The following is a 24,056-nucleotide window of genomic DNA, read 5'->3' on the forward strand; positions in this document are numbered from 1 at the left end:
AATCAATAAAGATATGGAAACCCTGAAAAATAATCTGAAAAAAGTCAATATTCCAAATAAATATCTCAATTGAAAGCTTGGCAAACAAAGTGGAACAAGTTGAAAATAGAGTATCAGGAACAGAGTACAAACTAGAGGAATTAGAACAAACAAAAAAAGATCATGAAAGAATGCTAACAAAATACGAATGGAACATGCAAGATATCTGGGACACCATGAAAAGACCAAACCTACAAATCATGGCTATAAAGAAAAAAAAGACAGGAGATACAAACTAAAGGCATTGGCAACCTATTCAATAGATTAATAGCTGAAAACTTCCCTAACCTCGAGAAAGAGAGAGTCAATCAGGTGCAGGAAGCTTGCAGAACACCAAACCATCAGAAACAAAAAAGAAACACCCCCAGACAAACCATAATCAAAACACTCAGCACACAGAACAAAGAAAGAGTTCTAAAAGCTGCAAAAGAGAAAAGACAAGTCACATATAAAGGCAAACCATTAGAATAATGCCAGATTTCTCAACTCTAAACAGAGGAAGGTCAAGAAAGACATAATTTAGGCCCTGAAAGAAAGCAACTGTCAACCTAGACTAGTCTACCCAGCAAAACTAATCTTCCTAATTGAAGGAGAAATTAAAACCTTCTACAACAAGGAAAAATTAAAGGAAACTGAAACCACAAAGCCAGCACTACAGAAGATACTTAAAGGACTTATACATATAGAAAAAGAAACTAGAGTGAGACAGGAAGACTCGAGAATGAATAAATCCTTTTGAACAAGCAGACCAGTAAACAAGGAATAGGTAAAACAAAACAACAGAGGAACAAGAATGACTGGAAACTGGCACATTTCAATATTAACACTGAACGTAAATGGCCTCAAAGCTCCCAATCAAAAGACAAAGAATAGCAAATTGAGTTAAAAAACAAGACCCAACCATATGTTGCTTACCAGAGACTCAGCTCACTGAAAAAAATAAACACTGGCTTAGAGTCAAAGGCTGGAAAAAAGTTTTTCAAGCAAATCAACACCATAAAAAGGCAGGAGTAGTCATACTCATGTGTGACAAAGTAGACTTAATACTAAAACCAATTAGAAGAGACAATGAAGGTCACTGCATATTCATGAAAGGAATAATTAATTCATCAAGAGGAAATATCAATCCTTAACATATATGCACCAGACACAGGGCACCCATCTACATTTAAAAAAAAAATCTAATGGTCCTAAGAGTACAGATAGATGCTAACACAGTGATAGAGGGAGACCTGAATACCCCACTGTCACCAATAGATAGGTCATCCAAACAAAAGATCAACATAGAAAGTTCAGAGCTTCTCCACACATTAGACCAAACAGACATGGTTGATTACAGAGTATTTCACTCAACAACTAGGCAATACACATTCTTTTCTGCAGCTCATGGAACTTTCTCCAAAATAGATCATATTTTAGGACACAAAGCAAGTCTCAACAGATTTAAAAAAACTGAAATAATAACTCCCTGCATCATAATCAGACCACAACAGAATAAAAATAGACCTCAACAACAAAAGAACCCCCAGAAAATATTCAAACACATGGAGACTGAACAACACACTGCTGAAAAACCAATGGGTGACCAAAGTATTAAGGGAAGAAATCAAAAAGTTCCTAGAATACAATGAAGATGAAAATACAACCTACGAGGATCTGTGGGACACAGCAAAGGCCATGCTAAGATGAAAGTTTATAGCTATAAGTGCCTACATCAAAATACCAGAGACCTTTCAAATGGACAACTCTACCAAAAAACTACTAGAAATCATAAACTCTTTCAACAAAGTAGTAGGATACATACTAACTATTAATATAGTATTAACATACTATTAACATACAGAAATCAGTAGCTTTTCTATATACCAACCATGCACAGACTCAGAAAGAAATCAGGGAAACAATCCCAAATATAATGGCCTCAAAAACACTAAAGTACCTTAGAATAAATTTAACAAAAGAAACCAAAGACCTTTTTAATGAAAAATATAAACCACTGAAGAGAGAAATCGAAGAAGACAGCAGAAGATGGAAACACCTTTCTTGTTCATGGATCGGCAGAATCAACATTGTGAAAATGGCCACACTACCAAAAGCAATGTACATGTTGAACACAATCCCTACCAAAATTCCAGTGACATTCTGCAAAGAAATAGAAAAAAAATCATGAAATACACATGGAAACACAAAAGACCTCGAATAGCCAAAGCAATTCTGAGTGAAAAGTCCAATAATGGCAGCATCACAATACCCGACTTCAAACTACACTACAGAGCCATAACAATAAAAACAACATGGTATTGGCACAAAAACACACAGGAAGACCAATGGATCAGAATAGAAGATTCAGACATAAACCCATGCATCTATAGCCAACTGATCTTTGACAAAGTGGCTCAAAACACACAATGGAGAAAAGATAGTCTCTTCAACAACTGCTGCTGCAAAAACTGGTATCCACATGTAAAGACTGAAACTAGATTCCTGTCTTTCACCCTGTACTGAAATCAACTCAAAGTGGATCAAAGATCTTAATATAAGGCCTTAAACTCTTAAACAACTTCAAGAAGCAATAGGAAATACATTGGAACAGACAGGTATAGGGAGTGACTTCCTAAACAGAACTTAAAAGGCTCAGCATCTAAGAGCAACAATGAACAAATGTGACTGTATCAAACTAAAGAGCTTCTGCCTGGCAAAGAAAACAGGCATCAGACTCAAGAGCCAGCCCACAGAATGGGAGAAAATCTTGGCCAGCTACTCATCTAATAAGGGACCAATATCCAGAATCTACAGGTAACTCAAAAAACTCAGCCCCCAAAGAATCAACACCCTAATGAAAACAATGGGCACATGAATTAAACAAAGAATTTTCAAAGGAAGAGGTACAAATGGCCTGTAAATACAGGATGAAGTATTCAACTTCCCTGGTTATAAAAAAGATACAAATCCAAACAACTCTTAGATTTCATCTCATCCCAGTTAGAATGACCATAATCAAAGGTAATAAAAACAACAAATGCTGGTGAGGATGGGGTGAAACAGGAACCCTATACACTGCTGATGGGAATGCAAGTTAATACAACCACTATAGAAAATAGTATAGAGATTTCTCAAAAAAACTAGAGATAGAACTGCCATATGATCCCGTGATACTGCTCCTGGGCATCTACCCAAAAGAACATAAGACAGGATTCAGTAGAGACACCTGTACAATGATGTTCATCACAGCCCTATTCACGATATCTCAGCTCTGGGAACAACCCAGATGCCCTACAACTGATGAATGGAACATGAAAATGTGGCACATATACACAATGGAGTATTACTTAGCCACAAGGAATAATGACATGGGGTTTGAAGGTAAATGGATGCAATTGGAGGAAATCATGCTTAGTGAAATAGCCAGGATCAGAAACACAAAAAGCACATGTTTTCTCTCATGGGTGGAAGACAGATCCAAAGATAAACAGTACATACAAAAACAAGCATGATCATATACAAACACAGATGTAGAACGAGTTTTTAACAGTGTAACTACTCTATGCAACTTGGTGAAAGAGGGAAAGTAAAAGAGAATCACAGAGCTTCAGTAATAGTGCGTATCATGTAAGACGTGAAGTTAGAGGATACCGGGATGTGTACTGAAAACTGTTGAAAAATGGAGGGTAGGAGGTAAAGGGAGAGTATTCGAAGGGATTAAACAGACCAAAGTAAAGCACACCTGCCATGGGCATACATTGAGATGCCCCTTTGGACATCAACTTAAAAATTAATAACAAAAATCAGGACTGAAAACTAGGTACAGTGTGTGTGGGGTGAGGGGGAGTTTTCTACTGGGAGGGGAGAGGGTGAAGGACAGAGATTAAGGTGAGGGCATATGGTTGATGGACTTCATATACCTGTATGAAACAGAACTAAAAAAACCTTGATTGCTTAAAGTGGGGTGGGGAGGCGGAAGGGGGGAGATACAATGGGGACAATGTAAATAATGTACAATATCAGTCCAATTGGAATTGTCACTATGAGTCTCCCCTGTATCATGAATATATCCTAATAAAAAATTTATAATAAATAAAAAAATAAAGTTTGAGCAAATTGTTTCCAAGAACCATCTTGAAAATACCCAACACAAAAAAAGGCTGGCAGAATGGCTCAAGTGGTAGATGCCTGCCTTGCAAACATGAGGCCCTGAGTTCTAATGCCAGTACTACAAAAAAGAAAAAAGAAAGTCTAATTTCATTGTACTTCTTAGTATTATGAACTAAAACTGTTTCATTTTTATTGGGTTTTACTTTGAATCCAATGCTCTGAAATTTTGCAATAATGAACACTACTGCCAGCCTATTTTCATTAACTATTTCAGGCATTTAATGGAACTACTTAATATAAAAATTCGTATTCTTTATTTCTGAAAATATATAATTTAGTAATTATTAGTTTACTGAGCCCTTCCTCTTTCTGTCTCCTCAAATTACTCAGATGTTGGATCTTCTAGACTAGACTTCTAAGTTTTAGATCCTTTCCAATTTTTATATAAATTGCTCTATTTTCTGGAAATTTTCTCCAACTTTATCTTCTACCTTTTCATTGTTGTTGTATGTTTAACTTGTTATACTTTTAATTTCCAAGAGTTATTTTTTTGTTCACTAAATTCTGCTTTTAAAAAACAACACAACTGCTGGGAGCATGTTTCAGGGATAGAGCCCCTGACTAGCAAGCAAAAGGCCCTGAGTTCAAACCCAAGTACCACCAAAAACCAGAAAATAGAAAGAAAAATTAACACATCATTCTTGTTTTGTTGATGAACTATCCTATTTTTTAACCTCTCTGAGACTATTAGTGACAATTTATTTTGAAATTGCCTTCTTTATCATTCCATATTCAATCAACACAAACAACTTTGCCTACTCAAAGTTACTGATTTTGTAAACAGGGTTCTTCACTTTAGAAGACTGGATTCTTTGGGTCTCTTCTCCTGATCGATCAAATTCTCCACAGATGATTGTTGCAATCTTCTTCCTGAAGACACGAAATGTGTTTTCTGAAGGATCCTAAGCCAAATCCTGTTTTTTACTCTCTGCATGTGCTCTCCCACCTGACCTGACCATGGGAGGTTGTAAAAAAAACTTTAGCTAACTTATTTTCTCTCTTCTTCTGGCAGAGTGAGGAACAATGGAGGTAGGCAGGCTGCAGGGTTGAGAGAGAGCAACAGATCAGGATCACTGGCAAGCACATATGGTGGGAGGAAAAATTGGAGATATGCAGAGCAGCAGAGAAAGTAAGGAGCCACTACAAGTCATGGAGGAAGCAAGATGCCACCACCAGTCATAGAGGAAGCAAGGCACCACCACAACTCATGGAGAACTCCAGATTCTCTACCTTCAGTCTGAGAAAATACCCACTTTTCCTACTTAAACAGAGTTAACTGATTCTGATTCAGGAAGGTAAGGAGATATCTAGATAGAAAGATAGATAGATAGATAGATAGATAGATAGATCATATATATGAAGAGTCACATGTTGAGCTGTTTGAAGGCCTTATACAATTTCTGAAGTTTGTTGTACCCTTAATCATTCTGAGAAATGAAGTCCAGTGTATCTTGGAAAATCCTCAAAGAACCAATGAATTAGCTATGTGGAAAGGGACACCATGTATCAATATATGTTGCTGACTTTCAATTATTCAAAAAAGATATATGAAAATTATACATTTTGTTTACAAAAAATGTAATAGACCATCAAACTGTGACCATGTTAGACAACTTGTGAGGGGAAATAATTCATGTTGTATATAACTAGTACCTAGATTCACTTCAGATGTCACTTCTAATTCCTACATTATATGTATGCTGAATCTACATCTCATTCACCATTAAGTTACGTAACATATCCCAAGATCCACCAACTCTCACAGTATCAGTCCTTATTGTCACAGTGAGTAAGTAGCAAATTTTAAGTGCCTGAAGTATGATGAATGGTCATATGAAAGAACAGCATGTATATGTGGCTAAGAGCTGCTGAAACAAGTTTCAAGTACAGCCTAGTTATTGAAAACATACATCTCCCAATGACCATTAGGAGATGAGGAAAAATGAAATATAATGGAAGAAGCAGAACATACGATAAAAATGTAGCAAAAATTCACTCATGACACAGACCTAAGAAGAAAGAACACACAATACTTTGTGGAATGAATCTTCTTTGTTTCACTGACAAAATTCTCAACCAACACTTGCCCATACCTAGTAACCCACAGAGGGTTAATGAGTAAACTGAACTAGTATAATAAAATCCTGTGATATCATGGCTGTCTGAAAAGGTAGAGTCAGTTCTTAATCTGATTCCTGCCACTGACTTTGGGTCAGCAGGTAGTTTAGAATGATTGCTAAATTCCATTGTGGTTGATAGGCCTTTGTACTCCCCACAGCAAAAGGTCTTATTAGCTGAGTTCTCTACAGATTTCCAGAACAAGAGTGGGAAACAGAAATAAGGATATACGGTACCACTGACTTTCAACCCAATCAATCCTATAAAGAAAATTTTTGAATGTATAAATGAGAGAACTTGAGATTGTTTCATTTAAAAAATTATGTTCGTGTTATATTAATGTTTATGGTTAGATGAGAAATGGCAACATTAATAAAACAAGTACTTTTTTTTGTTAAAATTTCTTCCTGAATTTAACTACTAAAAACCATGTCAATACATACATATTTTCAAGAAAAATAGAATTTAAAAAATGTAACTTTATAAATAGAAAAGGAAAATCTATCATAAAAAAGAAAATATATGAAAAATTAACAGGTTAAAAATGCCATATTGATTATTTATTTTTAAAATGTTTGGCCAGAGTTCCTTTAACTTCCTGCATTATTAAATGGGATAACATAACTGACCAAAATAAAAACCTTCATTATTAATATCATAAATGTTAAAAAGAACCCATAACTTATTAAAAAAAAAAGTAAACAGAGAAAAATAATGTATAGGAAAGGTAACTTGTAACAGCAGTACTACAAATGGTCAGGAAATGTGAAAACATGTTCAATGTCACTAGTAATCAAGTATCAAGATAAGACATTCCATTCGTACTCATCAGACAGGCAAAACTTAAAACGATGGCTATGCCAGATGATTGATAAGAGCAGATGAAAACAGTCTTTCTGGAATTTATAATCTTGTGTGTAAATATGCTTGTCAAATTCATTAATGCAGAAACCATGCCTCTGACTAAATAAAGAAAACCTGTTAACTAAATGGCCAAGAGAAATAATAGTATAATGGTTCTATGCTAATATTTACTCAAGAATCAATGATAACATTCTGGAAACGACCCAAATATTCATGATTAAAGCACTGCTGAAAATTATGGTTTCTTCATACTCTGGAAAAATATACAATTATATGGAAGCCTGAGCTAAATGATGACATATTGATTCTAATGGAAATCCATGGCTGGGTGTGGTAGTGCAAACTTGCAATCCTAACTATGCAGGAGGCAAAGATAAGAAGATGGTGGCCTGAGTTTGGCCTATGCAAAAAAAAAAAAAGCAGAAGACCATATCCAAAAAATAACTAAAGCAAAAAATAAAAGGGGGAGGGTAGGGGAGGATGGAGTCATGGCTGAACTGAGAGAGCTTTTGCCTAGGCAGTGTGAGGCCCTTAGTTCAAACCCCAGCACCTTCAGAAAAAAACAAAGCATACCCATGATATATTATTTTAAATGAAAAAAGAATTCATATTTCAAGGAAAAAGAAATAAATACCCAAATACCATATTTGCATATATAAAGGAAACAATATAAAATAAAAAACATATGATGTTGCAAAGAGTGGTATTCAATATGCCATGATTGACAAAGGGGGATGGTGTGGGGAGGGCAGCCATCAAGAGCAGGAAGGAGGAAAGAAGAGAGTGGCGGGGCTGAATATGATCAAAATACATAATATAGATGTATGAAAATTGCATTATGAAACCCACCAAAAACTGTTAAAAAGGATGGGGGGAAGGGAAAGAGCTTAAGAAAGAGTAATATAGATGGCATGAATTTTATCAAACTATGTCATATATCTGTATGTAAATATCATAATGAATTCTCTCTTATAATTAATTTATACTAATAAACATTTTTGAAGAGCAATATAGATAATGAATGGAGGCAAACAGTTTTATTTCACATACATCTGTAATATTCACCTGGTTCTCAGGATCATGAAATGTACTCAGTTATGAGTACAAAAAGTAAGCACATCATTAGTTCTTCAGATATAACTTCCGTGTCTTCTAATTCCCTAGCATATGCTTTAAAAAAGTCTTCTGCTTTAAGTTTGAAGTTTTTGAATCATTTGCCAAGAGGGTGGGGAGGTTAAGTCTTAGAAAAACATAGTTGTTTGGATAAATAGCTATCAAGTTTCTAGAAATGAAAAAGATCAGCAGGAAGGTGAATGGTTTGATATTTTGGACACACGAATCAAAAATGGTGCACTGTGAACCCATTAGAACACTGTTTTGGATCAACAATGCCTTATGTTGACTTCAGTATGGGTTTCCAAATGAGAGCTACCACACTCCTCTCTACTGAAAGTACTGTTAAAATAGGGTCCCATGTATCCTACTCAATGTTGGCAAATATACTCCATAAGGGCAAAATAGAGTAAAATCTAAATAAGAATTAACAGAGAAAAATTTTAATGTTAAAACACAGTTTCCACCAAATGAGGGAAAGAAGGACTGTGGTTCACTTTCATACTACTTCTTTTTATGCAAAATATTTAAATTTTTAATTATGGTAGAGATATTAGACTTAGGCACAAAAATGCACATGAAGAATATTAACACTTGGCTTAAAAATCCCTTTTCGTACCTTCACATTATCTGGATGGAGCCCCCCAGGGTGCTTGTCCATGTACTGACATAAATCAGTGTGCTAGAAAAAAAAAGGGAAAATGCATTAATATCCCCTAGCTATAACATGATGAATCAATATTTTTCTACTTCAAAGTCACCATTACCTTCTGAACAAAGCAAATATAAGACAAGTAGAGGATTTTCTAGTGTACGCAGTTGCATGTTCCCTCATCCCCGATTGTAAGCACAACCTTTAAGTTTTATGTTAAACCTGTCCATGTATTTAAAGGAATACATATCCATAATTTGTTCAATGTCTAATTTTCTCCCCATTGAATATTGATCCCTACAAGAAAAAATAATTCACTTGCAATTTTATTTATCTCATATTTTCCAACTTCAAGTGGAAATTTGTATTATTTATTTTATGAAATAAAACACTCAAACAATTATGGTAATAAAATTAACCACTAGACTGCCTTAAATTTTCATATCTATACTTTTGCTTTCCAGAACTCCTGAATACATTTGAGTGAATGAACTTTATAATTTAAAAGAAACACTTTCAAAGTTATAACTGACCAAAAGACATCCACATGTATGTTAAAGAGGATATTCTCAGATAACATCTTATACTGTTGTTTATTTACATAAGGCAACTTCAATTTGCCAACAACTGTATTTCTCTTACTTCATTTTCTGTTTATATGATGAATTACACAGAGTTTTTGAAAATCATGTAGGGTTACTATCCAAATTTTTCTTCTCTTATTGGAAGGTACTATACAATTTGCAAGACAAATAATCATTTTGAGCCTCATTATTAGGATTGAATTAGTGAGGAATTTCAAGACTTATAACATATTCAAGAACACTGCACCAATCATCACAACAACAATTCAAATGCTGTTATTTCTATTGCATGCCAGATGGGAACTGCTGATGATATTGAGTAAAATTCTAATCTTCATTCATTCACCTGTACTACTTGAGCCATTTTTAGGTTCTAGGCACGACACTAATCATTTAAGGTCACAGAATGGGAAGAAATGGACAAAAGTGGGAAGAGATCAGACATGCAGTTATGATCATGTATTGACTGAGTTTACATCAGGGAGAACCTAATATGGCTTAAAATTTTCAGAAAGTCCTTTGGAAGAAGTTAGTTTTAAGTAACACACTGAAAAACTGTTAAACAACACAGCGTACAATGAAAAGGCGGAGGAAGAACAGTGGAAGGAGTTAGACTGATTTAAACACAATATATTTATAGGTAAAATACCAAGGCAAAATCCCCACTGAAAATGAACAGACATAAAAAAATGAAGGACAGGAGTGTAAAACACGTTGTGTTAAGGGAGGACACTAGTGGGAGGAAGAAGGTAAATGAAGAGGGGAAAGGAACCTGTACATGGCTGATATAATGTCCATACATGTATGAATATGAACAATGAAACCTGTTGAAGTTATTTTTTTATTGTTGTGCTGGATGGGGGTACAATGTGTGGCATTTACAAAAGTTCTTGCAATATATCAATATATTGTACTTGAATTCTCTCCCTCCACAATTCTTTCAGAAGGGGGATGGGGTAAGAGAGAAAACAATGGAGCAGATGAATCAAGCTGGAATACAGTACATGTATATAATGGAAATGTCACAATGAAACCCCCTGCATAAATATCATATGCTAATAAAAGTGTCTTTTAAAACAGAAGACATTGAGGTGTAAAGCCAAATAAAAGAGGACAGAAGTGTTGGTAGGTACGGTCTCAGACAAAACTGCTTTTATTTAGGACCATACCCAAGAAGGTTAGCTCTCAAACCAAAGTCACACTCTGCAACAGGAGAAACTGTGTTTGATTTAGAAAAAATTGTCTAGGCAGTATCCTACACACAGAAGGAAAGCGATACAGGTAGAAACTGTTTTACATATAAGATAAGATCATTAAAAACAACCCTAAAATATAAGTATAGTGGGCTTCATGGACTTTTTTTTCTGAGTAATTATTTCATGATTTAAAAACAAATGAATTTAGGGCTCAAAAACGCCACTCCATAACTGCACATTATTCATGTCTGTATCCTTTCAAATATAGGTAAAACTACTCTCAGAGAAAAGCAAAAAAGAACATGAGAACAGTTGTTTCCGAAGAACACACAAAATAGTACATGAAAAAGTGCATTTTACTTGTAAGAAGATTTTAGCACATAAAAATAAGGTACTATTTAAACACTGCCCAGTAATACATTAAGACGCATAAGGGAAAGAATGATATTTAATGTGTTCAATGCCTCACATAAAACAAACAACATGTTAAAAAGAAAAAGCACATCCAGTCATATCAATACTCAATGCTATGATCTGATATGGTTTAAGTATGTTCCCTATTCTTGTGCTGGAAGCATGGTTCCCAGAATGAAGTGTTAAAAGGTAGCATTTTGAAGAGACAGACCCTTGTAGAAGGTCATAAGACATCGGAGTATGCCCTTGGAAGGAACATGGTAGTGCTTGAGGAACCCTGGGAAGTTTCTCAAGACCATGGGATACTGCTTTTTGTTTTGTTTTAGTTTTAGACAGGGTCTTGCTATGCAGCCCAGGCTGGCCTTGAATTCACAGTCCTTCTGCCTCTGCTTCCTGAGTGCTGGGATTACAGGTAATGAACCCCCACAACTGACTGACAGCTAGTTGTAGGTCTGATCCCTGAACCACAGCTTAGCATCTAGCTTTCCATACATGCTTCCAACATAATGCCCTAAATCATGGTTGACACAGCTGGGGCTGAGGTGAAGGAGTTGGCCCTTGACAGAGCGAGCATTGTGCTATTTGTACTTTCAGTCTCCAAAACTATGAGCTAAATGAACCTCTTTTCTTAGTATCTAGCCTCAGGTATTTTGTTATAGTAACAGAAAACAGACTAACACTGTAATATATCCATGATGTACTAAAATAGTTATTAAAAACAAAACCTCAACTCACCAAACAAAATCAAAATCATAGTTTTCTAAATACAAGAGAGGTTTGAAAATAAAGAGATATTTTATATTATATTTTTTACATTTTGCTTTATACTGCTATACAACAACAAAAAGGAACTAGATATTATAATTGTATTAATAAATTTCTGGACAAGTGTAAGTGATAAGGGTCCCATAATCCAATAAACTGAGAAGTTATAAAGAATGAACAGATGTAATTTGTAATTTAGGCATATGAAGGAGAAAGAAACAGTTTTAATGTAGGTAGAAGTCTTCTTATTACCCTGGTCCCTCCTTGTACTTTGAATTCACCAAACATGTGTTTAACACTTAAGTACCTAACAATAGGGCATATCATTATAAAGCAATATTTAATACATAAAAGGTAAGAAAATGAAAAGTTCCTCAAAATCTGAAAGGATTACTGTCTTTTTTCAAAAAACAAATGGAGTTGGCAAAAAGTAAATCCACAAAAGGTACAAATACCACAAAAAATTATAATTTTTTACTTCTAAGCCCAGTAGACTTAAGCTGCATGTTTCTATGACATAGTCATAGAAATTGACAAGTATTAGGGAAAGAGAAAAATCTCAAAAAATCCTAGAAAGCAGAAGTCATATTATACTCTTTCCATATAACTGAATAAAATTTATATCAAAGTATAGTATATTTCATCAACTCAACAGATACAATTCTTTCCATTTTTGATAATGGAATCATACCATTATTTGCTATTCCCCAAGAAGTACTTGGGATATAGTTGTCATTGCCTGTGTCTAAGAAATGTTTTATCTTTCTCTACTTATTTTTCTCGATGACATGACTTATTTCCCTCCAATGTCTACCATGGTTCTGAGTCAAATCCCTTTCCTCCCTATGTTGTGCTTCACCTTGTTTTCCCACACCTCCCTTCATCCACTTCATCACTACTACTGTTCTTCAGGATAATGCCATTAGAAACGAAGTTCTTCTTAAGTTCCTGAATATCTAGGAACAGCACACCAATACTCCATGGCATGGGTGCTTCCAAAGGAAGCTGCCAAGCCTGGCTAGACTTACAGACTTAACAGATGACAATGGGAATGCAGGCTCAGTCCACACCCAGATGTCTTCTTTTCCTCACCTGATTACTCAATGGGTTGCAATTATTCAGTTTACAAAGGTGCAGGGATGTTTCTAGTGGAAGGAATCTGAGAAGAGCATCTAAAATCAGAAACCCCTGGAGGATAAATATTTACTGTAAAAGAATTTTCTGTGTTTAGAATTTGCCTTTGCCCATATTGAACTGAATTCTTATGGTGGGACCAATTTAGAGAGAACACTTCCTTAGTAAAATGGCAGGACCATAGAAAACTGAAATGACGTTTTAGTCATAAGCACTTTCACTCAGTTGGGTCTTGTTGAATTTCAGTCAGATGTAGGTCTGAGAACCACAGTGACCAGCATTAGTGATGTGGTACACACAGTCATGAGGCTTAAATGAAGCACAAGAAAGAAAACTGCAAAAATAAATTATGTACATCATGACAACTTTCATACAACCTGAGTGGATAACAGCTCTTTAAAACAGTACCAGGAGAGAGAGAAGCCAGCAGAAGAAAAGGATGGGTAGGAGCAGAACTGTGACATTCACCTTTTCAACTCCCCATCCCTTTCCCTTTTTGAATCGGACCTGGGTTGGGAGAAAGAAGCAATATATCTCCACATAAACCACTGGTAAGATTATCTGAAATGCAGGCATCCTCTTGGACATGACATTTTGCCCATTTTCCAGGGCAGAAACAAGTATATATCAATTGTTAAGTAGGTCTCACCATTCATTATGTATTTATGTGCCTTTTGATTTTATCTAATTTCTTAGTCATGAAGTTGTTCAGTGGTTGACCCTTCAAATAACCAAACGTGTTCAAGAGGTATTACATTCTTGAGAGTGATTCTGCTTTCGCAATAACCTTAGCTTTCAGAATGGACTTTCCTCATTAAGCAAATAAAGCCCCTTTCCAAACACATGCATTCATTTCTGTCATCTACGAATATTAATATTTTGTTGGCTAATTCTGATTTCCTACAGAATAGTGCCAAAATGGGAGACTGAAAACAGCACAGCCCTATTTTTAAGGATCAAGGCAAAAATAAGGAAGTCTTCTCACAGAGATAATCAACAGAAATCTTCATTTTGAAGTTATGTTAAATATAGCCTCCATATCCTTTAATTCTGTTCATTTGTTTTTCCATTTGACCATGAGAGGAGAGTCCATACATTCAAGCTTGGTGAAGTCTTTATACCACCAAAAAAAAAAAAAAGAAAGTTGCATAAGAATATTCAATGATTACAGAAGATAAAACTAATTCTGAATTTCTGTATTCTTAATTGGTGGGCTTTTTTATATGTTTAAACAAATGAAATGTGATTTACAAGGGAAAAAAATTAAGAGGAAACATGATTCTTTAAAAAGGTGAGATATGGTAGGAGTTAAATGACATTATAGCAAATTGGAAGGACAAAAATATATAGCCGTCCCTTCCCTTTTCTGATCTTTGATGGTTTAAGAAGCCTCCTAGCCCACTATCAAGTTTTATTTTATATAACACACCCTCAAACAGGCCTCAAACAGAGAACAACTACTAGTAGTCTTAATATTAAGAGATCAATAAATTATAAATCAATAATTTTCAATTTTCTGCATATAAAGGACAATTATTTTCTACTCTTCAGTGCTATCCCATGATCTCCTGTGTGGTCTCAAAATTTAAAGCAATGACAGTAATGTGACCAAGGCAAGTGTGGTCAGACTGTTCTACCACTGCCTAACATCACAATTATTCCATGTCTGGGACAACACACACACACACACACACACACGCGCACGCGCGCACACACAAACACACACACCTGCATTCTAACTAAAACCACATGGTGGGGGGGGTCTGAACTTTGGAAGAATGCACTATCATTGTTAATCTATTTTACCTGTACCTAGTTACAGTCACATAATTCACTGGGGAATTATGATTGCTAGAGGGAATTGAAGAAAACTTATAATACCTGAGCCTTCCTCTCTTCTCAGCAATCACTGCATTTTTCACTAGGTATAACCTCCATTTTAATCAGCCCACGTTGCTGTGAGAATCAAAACTTCAAATTACTGAGCAGTTAGATTCAAACTGCTCTTATGTGCAATCCACGGATTTAAATTGACTTCAAAACTGTATTTTCCCCATGAAGCTTTATAGTACTCATCTATTTCACTCTCAAATCCTAACAGTGAAATCATAATGTTGTGAGTTCCAAACCATGAGATTCATTCATTAACAGTGAAAAATAAAAAGAAACCTTAACCAACTCATTGCTTTAAAACAAAAATCATAGGTATTCAGAATGTTTAATGAAGGAAGTGTGCAGTCACTATATATCAGAGGGGCCCATTTTTAAAGCTATTTTAAACAATCAAAACTGTCATATTTTTTTCCCTTTTACAAAATCGTAGAACAGGAGGGCAGAACAGGTCCTGCCTGGGGGGCTGGTACTAGTGGAGAAATGGTGAAAGAGGGTGAACATGGAGCAAATACTGTATACACATGTATGTAAATGGAAAAACGAGACCTACTGAAACAATTGCAGGAATGGGGGGAAGGAGAATAAAGGAGAATGGTGAGGGGGTGAATTCAAGTATGAGATATTTGATACATTGTAGAGACTTTTGTAAATACCACAATGTACCCTCACCCAGCATAACAATAAAAAAAAACAGAATGAAAGTTCTGATTATAAATCGGAATGGGAGAAGCAAATCTCCAGGGATTTATGTGCTTCCTTCCTCCAGCTCCAACGTCTCCTTTATTTTAAAATCATATTAATAAAAGCCATTATTCCAAACAAAAAAATAAAAACTTTGTAAGTATCCAAACAAATATTTATGCTAATGCATTAAAATACCCTACCATTTTTAACAACAAAAACAACACACATATAAACCAACACTAAAGCCTCTTTCCTCTTAAGCAGAGGATCTCTTTCTTGGTGGTTTTGGGGTTTGAGCTCAGGGTCTTGTGTCTGATAGACAGGAGACTTACCTCATGAGCCGCTTGTGCTATAGTTATTTTTGAGATAAGGTCTCACATTTATGAGGGGACCAGCTGGGATGTGATCTTCCTATTTACATTTCCCATGTAGCAGGAATGACAGGCATGTGATACAATGTCCAGCTTTTCATTGGTTGAGATGGAGCATTGGGAACTTTTTGCCCTGGCTGGCCTCAAACCCTGATCCTCCAGATCTCTACTCCCAAGTAGCTAGGATTACAAGGTTGGGACACAGCACCAGGTTTAGAGATTCTGATTACAACTAGATCATTGTCCTTCAGATTAAATCACAAGACACAGCAACAGAAATAATATGGCTTCCCATTCTATTCCATCATCACACAAAAATAGGTTATTCTCAAAGAATTAATTACTCCTGCAAAGAATGATTTTTCATACTATTTCATTTTTTCCTGGTTTTAAGCCACACAGGAAATGTTTGAAATTCTGCCAGTAAATCCCACACATCTTCCTTAGGGAGGGTAAAGTTAGTTAATACACAAAGTAGTTTAGGCTACATAAAAATTTTTCCATAGTAATCACAATGTTGCAGTTCATTCCTAATTAAATTATCAATTTCTTTTTAATCATAGGATATATTCCCCTGCTTTTTGGTAATACTAAACCTGTATGTGGTTGTCCCATAATTCTGCCTAAATAGTTTCAGCTGTCATTTCTGAATCCAAAACACATGAGCAGCCTGGGGCTGGTGACTGGATCAGGAAACATTTCCAACCACATTCCCATCATGTAAAACCAGCAACCTGAAAAATCTCTCCCATTAAAACAAAGCTCTTACTATTTGACTTCTGGCAATGACATCATAGGGAGACAGATTGGACAGCTCTCCCAAGGCAGGAAGACAGTTACAAGTCATTCTTCTCTTATAAAAAGATATGTAGATATTCAGGCTCCAAGAGTGTATCTCTGAAGTAGTTTCAATATTGTGGAAGTTAATTCTTAAACCCAAACCTATCCACATCTTTACCAATGTAATTTATTGATAACTAATTTACTGTTTTAGAAAACTTCTAAGAGAGAAAATAGTTTTCCTTTTTAAGGTTAAATAAATCCAGTGTATAATTATGTGACATGTCAAGAAATGTGTGGAAATCCTAAAAGAAGACATTCTACAGAAACACACACAAAATGTGTCTTAACTCAGGGGAGGCTACTCAGTACAGTTTATACACCTTGTGGCAAACCATTCACAAGCCTAAACCACATAAAAATATTAAAGGCATCAACATCAAATAGCCAATTTAAAAAGACTTTCATACTACTTAGAAAACAGGCAGTTTTTTAAGGAAAAATAAAAGGCCAATGACTATAGCGAATGGAATGTTCTGAATATACAATTTCCTTAAGAATTTGGAAAAAGAAAAAAAAAGGTTAAAGTGGGCTACACAAAAAATTTAGAGTCAAAACTTGAGACAGAAAAGTAAAATGGAACTGGAGTATCACTCAGAAATATCTTAAGTCTGAAAATACTAAAGCTACCCTGTTAGAAATATGAGACATGCTAAAATAACAGGTTAAGAGCAACATAAATGAAAGGAACTAGAATTAATTTCGAAAATTAATTTATTAAGGAACTAGAATTAATTTAGACAACTTATTAATTCTCTAGAATTAGAATTAATTCTAGAATTCTAGAATTAAAGAGACACAAGAGACAAAGACCAGGGAAAGAAGACAAAAGAAACAATGAATGACACCTGGGATAACTTTTGCTGGATAGAAGAGACATTTTTATCAGCTTGGTCTTAAAAGGGTAAGAGTAACACCTACATAGGAATTGGCCAGACTAAATGCACAGCTTGGAAAACTCTCTGAGCTACATTGTAATGAGCTTTGGTGATGTTATTTTTAATTTTAAAAACAGTAATTATAGAAAGGAACCATTTTAATTATTTTTTTCACCCATTTCTTGACATGCCATCTAAAAATCAATACTGATTTTCAAACGCTTACAATGAGTGAATAATTGTAAAGTTAGTACAAAAGTGAATAAAAATATTCATTATTTAGGAGCTTATTGAAAACTCACTAGTGGTATTGAGGTTTGAACTCAGGGCTTCACACGTGCTATGCAGGTGCTCTACCACTTGAGTAAGCCATGCCCCCAGACCTTTTTTGCTTTATAGTTATTTTTTCCGGGTAGAGGCTTTGCCCAGCTCACCCCTGACTTCCCTATGATTTCCATTTAGTTGGGATCATAGTCATGCACCACCATACCTAGCTTATTTGTTGAGATGGGGACTCACTAACTTTTTGCCTGGGCTGGTCCTGAACTGTGGTCCTCCTGATCTCTACCCTTCTTGTTAAGTAAAATAAAACATATATAATCTTGTTCATATATTTAACTGATGGGTAAAAATTTGTGGAGACTTTCCCCAAGGCAATAGAGAAGGATTAGAACCAATGTTACAAAGATTTTACAATGCAAAATGCTGTGGAGTTCTCCAACACAATTATGAATATCTAATTTTTTATTGGAGAAGAGTTGTGGTCTACAGACACCAAGCTGGGACAAATCAAAAAGCTCTTCAATTAGAAAATATAACTTGGAAAATAAATTTGTATTACACATGTATCTTTCTGGTAGACATAATGCACAACATAGAATGACAATACTTTTAGAGAAAGTCCTGATGCAATGAAGTATATGAAATGTCTGTTTGTTGTATATATATGATGACAGAGGCAATTTATATTATTATTCCTATGGTATACTAGAGGCATGAATATTTTTAGGTAAATATTTGTTTCCAAATAGAATTTTATTTTTTATTTTATTTATTTTTTATTTCCCTTTTGTATACACAAAAGGGAAAAGTAATCTATGTTTTCAACAACGAGTAAAAAATTCAAGTTTTTACGTACAAAATATATAATATTCAAACTACAAGAATATGAGGAGTACTGAAATATACTATTAAAAATTCATAAAATTTAAAAATCTTACTTCAAGCAGCTCTTTAAGTAGCAAACAATAAAAAGGTCACAAAGTTAGGGTGGGAGAAGATTTATAAATGCTTGTACTCTGAGTACTTCCAAAAGTGACAAGGGAATAAATATTCTAAACTACCTTGTTCTTGGTATCGGCAGCCAACAGTCAAACTGCTGGCTTGCCTTTGATTAAAAAAATAATTCCAAAGATAAACTCTTCATGCTTTCTCTTCTTTTTTTGATTCTAGTTTTACACAATGCAAGGATAAAGAAAATGTGCTTAAAACTCTTACTGCACAAGTGTGAAATTAAAGATACCCTGAAAAATGAACAGGTTTTCCCCTCAATTATCAGACACTTGCAAACTTTCAAAGATGATAACTTTCCCAGGAACTTGACATATTCTGCAGATAAAGTTGATGTTTTGAGTATGAATCCTCAGACTTCCAGAACAGAAACCAACATTACCGCTCCTCATGATATGTTTAAAGCTTCTATGCCAACATCTAGTCAGTGAATCAGAGCTAAAAATATCCCTCCATTCTCTTGACTTAGGGCATGTGCCATTAAAAGACTACTGAAAAAAATTCAAAGGAAAGCATGAAATCTCACATAGTCTGTGTGTCTGAATTCGGTAATGCTTTCCTCATGTGGGGCTGAAAATTCCACTGGAAAGTCAGCCTGAGCAAAATTTAAAAATTTTAACATTTGTGCTCTAATTTAAATCAATTACCAAAAATAACTTCAGAAAATCATCTTAGGGTATTTCTAGTAAAATATCTCTCAATATTTAGTTCTAAACAAATTAGCAGCCTTGGCTGTAATTACCATAATCAACATAGGAAGCTGGTTTTAGTCATTTCTGTCAAAGAAAAGCACATAATCCACACTTGGCAAGGAAGGTGACAGTGACCACACTTTCATTCCACTCTGGACGCTATCTGTGGTACAAAAGCTTATGATAAACAAGCTGACTCACTGTCCTCACTGAGAAAACACTATGCCCTTAAATGCTAAAAAGCAAGAATCATGCAATTAACAAAATATTTTAAAATCATCATTACTTACATTTATTTTAGGAGGAATTTTTATTTATACAAAATTTAAAATGACATCAGAGGTGAACATGGAATTTATATCTCAGTAAAAAGGTTGCATGGCTTTTAAATGTGAGTAAAATTGATACATAATCACATTTATTGATCTGGAATGGTGGTAGTGTTAATGTCTGCAAGGATAAAAATGTTTAAAAAGGTACGAGTAGTAGCTGAAAATAGTATATACATAAATACATAAGCAAGAATATACACATAACACATGTATGTGAATATAAACCTCAAGTCTTCTTAGATAATGCTGGCTCTCTCCAGGGTGAATGAAGAGCAAGTAATTTGGGACCTATTAGTCAGGACAGGCCAAGTTATGCTGTAATAACAAATAACTTTGGTCATAATTTATTACCCAAAGCAAAGGACATGGCCAAAGATAAGAATAACAGGGAAGGAGATACACTTTTCTTGAAGGGAGTGGGATTCAAATATTTGAGAATAGTAATACTATGTTTGACATTAGACAAATACCACACACAAACAAATTTCTCTTCATGGGTAATATAAAAAGAATACAAGAATATTAAATACATACACATGTGTATATATTTGTACTGAATTTTAAAAGAGTTTGATCAGAAATTCAGCAACTTTCAAAAAATGCTAAAATTGGATTAAGTTGTTTAATTGCTTCTCTTTCAAAATTAACTTTCTAGCTATTCATGTTACATCATGCTATTTTTTTTCCTTCTGAACTCTAAGAATCTCCTGATTTTCTGCTATCATGTCTCAAGTATGTGGATACTTAAAAAAAAGCAAAAACCCTATATTCTGACTGTAACTTGCCTAAAAGACAACAAATCTCTGGTAAGCTGGAGGATATTTATAAATTAGTCTTTATGACTCTTTGACATAGGTTTGGTCCTCCAGATAAAGAGTGAGGTACAGTGTGCTTATTATGTAAAGGGAATGAGATAATATTTATGTTTAAGCAGTAATTACATAAGAGGGATAAAATGAAAAGAGCTGAAATAAAAGAGAAGGAAGGGAGTCTGCATAAAGGATGTCAGAGTATGATGTTGCCTAATAAACCCTTGGCCAGCTTTCACAGAGCTGCCCTTCACTGGACTGAAGTAGCCAGAGCCACATCCACCCCTTTCACAGTCTCCCGATACAGCAGGCCCGGGGAAAGGCCTGACTGCATTCATGATTTTTCTGCAGCTGACACATATCTAGAGGAGCTAACAGCTGGAGGCATTCTACTAGCAGTAGTTTCTGTAGCTAAGCAGCAAGGTCTCTCTTGATGGAGGGTACAGCCACTAAATCTTAGTGACTACCACACTTTGTAAGGGTGTTTTAATGAAAGCTTTGAAAAATGACTCTGTATTCTGTTATACACACAGACACACACATGTCCATTCTTCTGCTCTGTGGAAATATTCACTTCAAATTGGCCAAGATTTATAGAGTGCGTAGTACAACTGGGACTAGAAGGTACACAAGATGAGAAACTTGTTCTAGCCCTGAGGGAGTCAGGCTGCCTGTTCATCTATACAGCTGCCATTATGACAAACCGAAGGGTCAAGATGACCTCTGAACGCTTTAAAATTTGCCACTCAATTTATGGCATTTTTCAGTCAGCTGAAATCTGATTTTTTTTCAAAAAAAATTTGCATGTTCTCTCTCACATGTGTAATCTAGAAAGAAGGAGGAACAGAAAAAGAAGAAAAAGGAGAAGGAGGAGGAGGACAGGAGTATAAAAAAGGTGGTCGATTTGGAAGTGGGAGGCAGCAGGAGGGCGGAGGGTGATGAAAAAGGATGAAGGGAGATGAATATGGACAAAGCGCTACACATACATGTATGAAAACAGAAATAATGAGACCCATTAAAATTATCCTAAAATGGGTGGAAGGGATAAAAAGAAATAGTAACAGAGGGGGTGAATTTGTTCAAAGTACATTGCATGCCTATGTGAAAATATCACAATGAAACCCCTTTATACAATTAACATACACTAATAAAAATAAAGATCCCTAGTCCTTTCTTTTCCTCTCAAAATAGTCAACTAACAATCATATTCTCTGCATACCTCTTTCCTTCAGCACTGTTGACTATCCTGTTGTAAATTTAGATAATTTTCCTGAATATATTTCCTAAAATTCTAAGTACATTATGTAGTATTTTGTCTTTCCTTGCTGATTCTAACTTCCAATCTAAGTAAAAAGGGTAATGAAACAGGAGAGAAAAGAATCAATTTATACTTTCATGTTCCTCACCAATGGGTGACACAGAAGGTGATAACTGAGATCCAACATTGTGAAACAAAGATCACATATTAGAGAAAAAAGAAGTCTTACTTAGCAAATAGCTACCATGACAATTATCTTCTTAGTTCCTGAATTATGAAACAGAAATGAAGCATGAGCATCTGTTTGGGATTTATAACTGGGTTGTATTTGCCAGTGAAAAAGGAGTAAATTATTCACTGGAGCTGATGTTTACGCAGAACACTAAAATTCAGTCTCTAAAAAAAGAATGAAAACGAGGAGGGCCCCCAGTGGCCGGCGCCCATACAGCTTGGGAAGACGCGGACCAGCTTACTGTCCATTAGTATACTAACACTCCCTGTTTATACCTTTGAAACTCTCTTGTCTGATACCTTGTTCTGCTTTCTCCCTCTTGTCTGTATATTTGTTTTACCCTTTTCTTTAACTTCTTGCTTTCCATCTCAGCTCACTCTTCCATTCTAAATATTACCATTGTTATTATTACAAGCTAGAAAATACTTAATTACACACAGTACAGGGACAGTAACAACACCAAGGACAATGACGGGAAGACAGAAAAAACAGGGAAACCAGTTTCCCCACAGCAAAAAATTAGTACAGGAACCAGAGGGGAATGAAGAGAACAGAAACTCAGATCCAGACTCCAACAAAATGAAGATAAACTATGCCAAAGGACCCAATGAAGCCCACAAGAATAATTTAAAAGAAGACATACTACAAGTACTCAATGAGAATTTTATAGAGATGATACTGGATAGGGTCAACCAAAATGTACAGGAGACACTCGAAAAATTCCAAGACAATAAAAATAGAGAATTTGAAAAAGCAAAAGAAGAAATAAAGGAAACCATAGAAGCACTGTATAAACACCAAAGTGAAAGAGAGAACACAATGAATAAATGGATAAATGAACTCAGGACAAAAATAGACAACAATAAAGAAGAAAACTGCCAGGATATGGAAAACCTCAGAAAAAAGAACGAAACAGAACTGCAAAACAAAACGGAAGGCCAATCCAGCAGAATAGAACAAACAGAAGACAGAATCTCAGAACTTGAAGATGAAATGGTAATTAAAGGAAAAACCGAAGAACTATTAATTAAACAACTCAAGACCTGTGAAAAGAAAATGCAAGAACTCACTGACTCCATCAAAAGACCAAACTTGAGAATCATGGGCATCGAAGAAGGAGAAGAGGTGCAAGCGAAGGGAATGCGTAATATATTCAACAAAATAATAACGGAAAATTTCCCAAATCTAGAGAAAGATATTCCCATACAAATGCAAGAGGCCTCCAGGACACCAAACAGACCAGATCAAAATAGAACTACTCCACAACATATCATCATTAAAACAACAAGTTCAGAAACTAAGGAAAGAATATTGAAGGCTGCAAGAGAGAAAAAACAAGTAACATACAAAGGTAAACCCATCAAAATCACAGCAGACTTCTCAACAGAAACATTAAAAGCAAGAAGAGCATGGGGTGAGATCTTCCGGGCACTGAATGAAAATAACTTCAACCCCAGGATACTCTACCCAGCAAAGCTATCATTCAAAATAGATGGAGCAATAAAAGTCTTCCATGATAAGCAGAAACTAAAACAATATGTGACCACAAAGCCACCATTACAAAAGATTCTGCAAGGGATCCTGCACACAGAAAGTGACACCCAACTTAACCATGAAAAGGCAGGCAGCACCAAACCACAGGATAAGAAAAAGCAAGACAGTAGAGAGTAACATCAAGTTAGGTACACACAATCAAACCTTCAAACAACTAAGACAACTAAATGGCAGGAATCACTACATACCTAT

The 24,056-nt window shown here is 35.2% G+C and overlaps 1 protein-coding gene across 5 annotated transcripts in view; it reads right to left on the minus strand.

Annotated features, from left to right (window-relative positions):
* Positions 1-24,056, minus strand: part of Cdk14 (cyclin dependent kinase 14) — a 593,051-nt gene that overhangs the window by 324,844 nt on the left and 244,151 nt on the right. For all 5 annotated transcript variants that reach the window (XM_074064778.1, XM_074064777.1, XM_074064779.1 and 2 more), the window contains one exon: positions 8,906-8,968. In XM_074064778.1, the coding sequence (XP_073920879.1) occupies positions 8,906-8,968 (63 nt within the window). The remainder of the gene's footprint in view (positions 1-8,905; positions 8,969-24,056) is intronic.

The sequence above is a fragment of the Castor canadensis genome, chromosome 2 (assembly GCF_047511655.1).
Source record: "Castor canadensis chromosome 2, mCasCan1.hap1v2, whole genome shotgun sequence".
Lineage (NCBI taxonomy): Eukaryota > Metazoa > Chordata > Mammalia > Rodentia > Castoridae > Castor > Castor canadensis.